Genomic DNA, 6,957 nt, shown 5'->3' with positions numbered 1-6,957 from the left:
TACTACCTCAGAGATAGAAAAGGCTTCAATGTACCTCTATAACGAACTGAAACCTTGACGAAGCCCAACTATGAATGCAAGGAGCACAGTAAGATGAATCATAATATACAGTCAATATCAACAATGTTTATAAGCAGTACATGGAAGGAGAAAAATAGCTAGCCCATTTGGACCGTTCAGTTGTTGGATTGCTGCTATCTCCTCCCTTGTCGTTGGGGGATCAAGATTGGTGGAAGCAGCGAACGACCACACGGCTGCAACCCGATGGAAGCCTTGACGATCCAGGTGGAGTCGCGGATCTATGCCTAGATGGGAGGCTGCAGCGCAGCGGCAAGAGGGGAGGCGCCGTGGTATACCAGAATCGTGGCTGAGAGGAGGCGACGAGCAGCAGATCGATTTGGTGTAGCGTAACTGCCCGGGAATTCGGGGATTTGGGTGGTCAACCTGCGGGGTTAAGGGGCTTCCGTTTTCTTTTGAAGAAGAGCCAGCCGTTGGATGGAAAGGAAATTAACGACGCTAGAGTGGTCCGACGATTTCCTTCCCATCGGGCTCTGATTTGGAGTGTTTACCTTATTTGTTTCCTTTGTATCGCCAGAAAGTGCTCGGAGGCAGTTTCTCGAGCTTTTACGATTAGAGTCGAACCGCTTCCCCAGATGCCCTAGTTCTTCATCGTATTTACATCCGATATGCCATCCCGCGAAAAAACGATTGGTTCTAATCTATCCCGTCCAGTACCTACCCTGCCTTATCGTCACGAAAACAAACCCACCCCGTGCCGCCACATGCGACGAACTTCCCCACCGCCGGCGCCCGTCCATCCCCACCTAATCTTCTCCGCCCAGTAGCCTCGGCCCCGCGCTAACCTGCGCCGCTCCGCTGGACAGGTCACAGAGCTTCGCCTCCAAACCGACCGTCCGTCTCGAGCTCTGTCTACCGCCGCCGGCCCCAACTTCGAGCTCCAACTCAGGCCGAGGTCAGCATCAGAACCCCTTGCAGGAATCGATCCCTTCTTCTCCTCAAACTTCGGCCGAGCTCCTCCACCAACTTCTCAGAGACAAGAGTAGGGTTTGGTACTAATTGATTTTGTTGATTCAAGTTTGATGACTGTCCAACACTGAAATTCGCTGATCCTGTCCGAGTGTGCGTGCGACAGTGTCGTTTTGGAATGTGTAGATGAATATGTCCATGTGAGTGATCAATTATTGATTATCACGGGCATATATCAAATTCAATGGTACTTTAGACATTACACAACTCAACACACCAAATTCCATAAGCCCAAAAGAAGGGGAAGAATACTTTCTACGAGCTTCTTTCCACCGGTGTTTCTCCCCACCGAAATTTATAAGCCAGCTTCTCCATAAGAATAAGCCCAAAAGAAGTGGCCCTATACTACCCGTGCCATCAAAACTTCCGGTGCAGGATTTGCCACTTGAGGTCGTAGTAAAGTACACTCTGGCAAGTTTGCTTGGTCGAAGTCCACGGATTCACATAACAGCTGAGACCGTGGCCTGCCGCCGGAGCCTCATGTCCTAAAGTTTGTTCCTGGGGTTCCTATTCGAACGCAAGTTCGCACATTTTAATTTTTGTGTGGCCCCATCGAAGTATATGCTTCCGTAATTGCGTTATACGGTTACATTCACAATAACAACAACTCGCAGATGTAGGACTCTGTCCAAATCGCCGACAAGGGACAGAGAACACCTCTCCGACCCTTCGAAAGAAAAAGAGAACACCTCTCTTACCGGAACTAGCCGGACTAATCTACCGCTAAACTGACGATTCCGATACCTACCAAGTTTTTATCGTACGGATCAAGCGTGGGCGACAATTTGCTTGTTATCCCAAAGGAGGGTCTTGTTGCTTATGTCCAGATCGTCGTGACAGCCTACGTGGTTTACCATCTCCTTGCCGTGGACCTTGAGCATTGGTTCTTGCAGGCGGTGGATAAACTGTGTCGAGGCTTCCTTTGGGCAGGGAAAGAGGATGTCCATGGCGGCTCTTGTCTCGTCACATGGCACCAAGTTTGTCAGGTGCGGGCTAGGGTTACACAACCTCAAGCTCCTTAATGCATACGCACCAAGTGGATTTGGTACTCCAAGATAGATTTTAAGCGGCCGTGGTCCGGGTTGAACTTCAAGGTATTGCCTGACGCCACCTTCCTCTTCAAGGCGCCAGTTAAGATCACTGTGGGGAATGAAGACCATATCCTGTTTTGGAATGACCCTTGGATCGGTGGTCTGTGCGCTACCACCATTGCCCCAGCAATCCTTGCGCTTGTCAGCTCGATTCAGACAAAGCATGACGGTCCAGGACGGGCTGCTTCGCAAAGCCTGGGTCACGGTAATTGCGGGGGAGATGTCGGTCGATGTTGTGGTCCAATTTTTCAGACTTTCGGAAGCTATAGCCACATCCCATTAGAACAGAAATGTCTAATCCAACTCGGCACCTAACCAGCGTGTCAGCATCCTATTGTATACCACCATTGATTAACTCCAGAATAGGCGATATTAACTAGACCAACATCACCTCCTCGAGTAAAGGCTTCCACAGCGGGTTGACCAAAATGAGGATCCCAAATCGCATCGTTCAGCTGGAAATGGACCAGTAATGGCATCTTCACGGCTCACACTTCCTACCTCCCCTTCTTCGAGGGCTCCACTGCGATGCCTAGAGCTGCGCACATATGTAACTCCTTCACGCCCATGGCATATAGGATGCATGCCTAGCTGGCTCCGAGCCAGCGCTGCTGGACGACAGATCGCCCCCTATGCCGCGGCCTCCCGTCTCACGTCATATGACGATGTGCCATTGGGCCGACGAAAACATCGACCACCTCTCGGTTGACTGCCCCTTTGCCCTTAGGGTTTGGGCTGGTGTCAACGCTCGTCTTGGCGCTAATCTCCAAACTCAAGCGGCAACCCTCTCGGATTGGTGGCCAACAACGGTCAGCTGCCTTCCCAACGCTCAGCGAAAGGAGGGGAACTCCACCGTCATGCTTGTCATCCGATCATTATATCTCGAACAGAACGCTCGCCTCTTTGATGCTAAAGTGGCGCCGCCAGATCATGTGCTAGATTCGATTGTAGATAATTTTCTATCATGGATGGTAGCTTGTGGTAGACGGGAGAGAGAGATATATATATAACTTAGGCGTGAGTTTCTTCGACCCGCACCGGCAGTGATGGACTGGGTTACGGTGGAGTTCTATCCCTCGACCCGCACCGGCTGTGATGGACTGGGTTACGGTGGAGTTCTATTCCACGTCATCCTTTTCACCCTTCAAGCTTTATACAAAACACGCAAATCTCCTATGGGTACTTGAATTTTGTTACCCTTCAAGCTTTATACAAAACACGCAAATCTCCTATGGGTACTTGAATTTTTTTTTGTTTTTTTTTTTTGATTCTTTTCGCTGCCCAAAGATGGACACTCTAGATAACAAGGAACAAATTTATTATTGAAGGTTCATCCATGGATTAAAACAAGTGCACACCTTCCAAACCCATGGCATGCCTAGTGCATGTACGGAACACACAACCTAAAACAAAAAATTACAATTGAAGCAATTTTTCCTAATGAACCTGCTACTATTGATTAGTATCTTCTTACACAGTTTCCGCTCTCAGATCTGTTGAGAGAACCTACACCACCCCTCCTCCAAGAATCACCCCATGCTAGTTGTTGACCCTGTTAATTTTGCTTTACCTTTGTTGTGTGCTCGACCTTAGTGTGACTCATCATGTGAAACTATATGTTTGCTACTTTCTGGCTTGTAACTGGTAACTCCAACGGTAGACGTCAGTGGGTTGTGAGGTTGGGTGTGCGGCGTTCCTCCACTATGTATCTAGTCATTTATAAAGACTACTTTTCGCTTGATCGCCGAGATGATTGCTTTCAGAATGTCGGTTGAGCCAGTGAAGCAAGCGGCATCAAGGAAGGACGATCGATCCTGTAGAATTTACTCTGATTTGTGGAGTTGTGGACCACGATGAACCGAGCAAAAGAAATCCACAAACGGTACACATTCAAAACACGAAACACGACTGATTCGTTCTTCCCTAGTTCCATACCACAGCTGCAGACAACTACAATACCTAGTCCCCAGCCATACCACGAACGAACAGAGGAGCACGGCAGCACAAGAGAACCCTCCTCCCGCCACGAACTTAACTACCGCTACACTGACGACACTGAAGTACTACCAAATGCTCCGTAGCAAGCTCTGGATCGATCACGCGATGGCGACCTGGACGGACTTGGGCTTCTTCTCCTGCGGCGGCTGCTTCTTGACGGTGACGGTGAGCACGCCGTTCTCGCAGCGCGCGGTGACGCCGCCCGCGTCCGCGTCCTCCGGCAGCCTGAACTTGCGCACGAACGACCGCGGCGACGCGCGCCGCTCCAGCCGGATGTACTTGCAGTCTCCCTCCTCGTCGTCCCGCTTCCGCTTCCCCGCGCCGGTGCCGTTGCCGTTGGCGTTAACGCTCTTCATCACCAGCACGTTGTCCTCCTCCAGAGTCACCTGCGCATTTCAGAGCGCGCCCAATGTCAATTTCATCCTTCAGTCCTCCGGTTCAGTCCAAGAAATGGGGGAAATGAAGAGGATTTGTGCATACCTGGATGTCGGACTTGGAGAGGCCGGGGACGTCGAGCAGGAAGGCGTACTCGCCGGGGGTTTCCACGATGTCCACAGGCGCGCCGCCGCCAGCACCGACGCCGTGTGCGCGATGCTGTCCATGCCCGTGCGCCGCGTGGTGGTGGTGGGCGTTGCCGCGCTGGTCACTGTCCGCGGCGGCGAGTCGGTCCAGAACTTCCGGCAGGTGGAGGAGGCCGGTCACGGCGGGCGCGAACAGCAGCTCAGCCATGGCTTCTTGTTCTTCTTCCTCGGTTGGTTCCTCGCACAGTGGATGGACTAGTGGGCTCAGACTTCGAGAATCGCTGGATTTTTTCTTGAGTGCGCGGTGGAGCGAGGATGAGGGGTTTTAATGGGGGCGATGCGAAGGTTCCAGATGTCGCCGGGCGGCGGTGCGGTGGCGCGTCGAGAAGGATCGAGAGGGGCCATGGAAGAACCTGGTACAGCACCAGAGGAATCCAGAGAAATTCTGTGCTGTTCTGGACCGCAGATGGGCCGTTGTCTATTTGGGTGGTCGTCTTCTGGGCTCTGCACAGCAAGTTAACTTACTGTTTGGGCCCTGCCCGTTGACGCTCTACATCACGAAAACCGCGTTAAGTTCCAAAATCATCTACTACCTCTGTCCATTTTTTGATGTTAAAAGTTTATCTAAATTTAAATATATCTAGACACACTTTAGTGCATAGATACATTCAAATTTAAACGAACCATCGAACATCTATTAATGGACAGAGGGAATATTCATCATACACATCAAGAAGAGAACACACCCGATTCGCTAAAAAAATGAAGAAGAAGAAGAGAACATACCCAATGTTTGTCGATGCCACAATAGAGTTCATTCTAGAAAATGTGGAAAATCAGTTCCCGTAGTTCACGGGCGACAGGTTAGGCGACTGCTCGAAGACTCGATCTAGTATTCGGATAGCCTCAAATCAGATCACAAGTTTCTTCGTGAAACTCCACGTCCATATATCTCAATCCCATCAAACCATGCGGAAGCTCGGGTTCATTCTACCAAATTGTTCCCGTAGGCTACCTCAATGGAAAATGTTTGAAGGAGAGTCTATCTCTAGCTAACCACCTTGGCGATGTTACATCATGTACACGCCTATTTCAGCGTTGTGGGAGATCCTGATGCTTCCAAATCCTACAATGCCTATAGATTTCAATATTATTGCAAAGCAACTTTTACAAAGAATAAAATGTGTGTACATGACAATATAGTAGCAACACTAAGCTCTAGTCCGCGCTCGACTGATGTGCGTGGGCTGCCCTTTTGTAAATGTGATATTATTTTCATCTACATTCTAACATTTATATAGAGGTATCACACTGGCATTAAATTTTGACCTCATGTCGTACAACAACCATGCAACTTACATGCATTTTAATACTCCTCAAGGGCTCGTTTGGTACCAGAGTATTGGAGGACTTAGCGAGTATTATCCCGATCAATCCCTGAATCCCTAACTTGCCAAAGACACGTTTGGTAACAGAGTTTTGGGCCGAAACAATCCCCACACATCCCCGGAAAACCCCATCCCCGACCCAAACTGTGAGGCTTTTTTCTTAAATGCAATCCACTACCTAGACCACGTGTATTATCATGTCCCCGTCCAAAACCTAGCAATAGGCGCCACGCAAGCGACCAGCGAGAGCGGCTAATGGAGCGGCGGTGAGCGGAGCAGCAGCAAGAACTGCGGGAGGGGCAGGAGGTGCGTGATAGGTGGAGCATATGACCGACAAAGACAAGCATGGATCCAGCCAAGTGGCTCTTGGAATCTAACCGGCTACGCCACACCACCACCATTCCTGTACTTCAGTCTACCTTCTCTCCGGTAACCCCCTTCTCTCTCTCTCCCTCTCTATTGCAATGCTAGCCAGTCGCCCGATCTGAGCTCCTCGCACCCTTCGTCCACCACTAGCTATGTATTCGCAGCTTTCCCAAGAGCTGGTAATTAGTTGCTGACTACGTATACACAGGCGCATAGCTATTTCTGCCAAAATGATGTCGTACTTGTAGCACCGGTAGCACATTTTCATTGCAACGCAATGTGCTTGTAGCAGCTATTGGGAGGAAGATGCGATGCTGACCTGAAACGATCGCCAATTATTACTGGGATTAGGAGCAATATGTTTCTTACCAGTAGATGTTACCAATATATTTTAATTGCAATGCAGGTATTATTTATTTCTTAAGTATTGGAAGAATCTGAGATGAAAAGAAAAAGATGTAGTATTGGGAGAAGCTGAATTCCATTGTAGTATCTAGAGTGATACGTGATACGCAATACATTGTTCCTTGTTATTATATATCTAAG

The 6,957-nt window shown here is 49.5% G+C and overlaps 1 protein-coding gene across 1 annotated transcript; it reads right to left on the bottom strand.

The window, feature by feature from the left end:
- Positions 1–4,146: 4,146 nt before the first annotated feature.
- On the bottom strand, positions 4,147–4,865 carry LOC124688614 (18.6 kDa class III heat shock protein-like). The gene is made up of 2 exons (XM_047222268.1): positions 4,617–4,865; positions 4,147–4,522 (listed from the first exon to the last, which is right to left on the bottom strand). The coding sequence occupies exons 1-2, from the start codon at positions 4,863–4,865 to the stop codon at positions 4,235–4,237; spliced, it is 537 nt and encodes a 178-aa protein (XP_047078224.1). The 3' UTR covers positions 4,147–4,234.
- Between the last annotated feature and the right edge of the window lie 2,092 nt (positions 4,866–6,957).

The sequence above is a fragment of the Lolium rigidum genome, chromosome 2, assembly GCF_022539505.1.
Source record: "Lolium rigidum isolate FL_2022 chromosome 2, APGP_CSIRO_Lrig_0.1, whole genome shotgun sequence".
Classification (NCBI taxonomy): Eukaryota; Viridiplantae; Streptophyta; class Magnoliopsida; order Poales; family Poaceae; genus Lolium; species Lolium rigidum.
The sequence above is the reverse complement of the archived record's forward strand: the minus strand, read 5'-3'. Positions and strand labels throughout refer to the sequence as shown.

Excerpts from the sequence above, each read along its gene's own strand:
- LOC124688614 (XM_047222268.1), bottom strand. The coding sequence starts at position 4,865 with ATGGCTGAGCTGCTGTTCGCGCCCGCCGTGACCGGCCTCCTCCACCTG. Across the intron at positions 4,523-4,616 it reads TCTCCAAGTCCGACATCCAG|GTGACTCTGGAGGAGGACAA; the intron begins GTATGCACAAAT and ends TGAAATGCGCAG.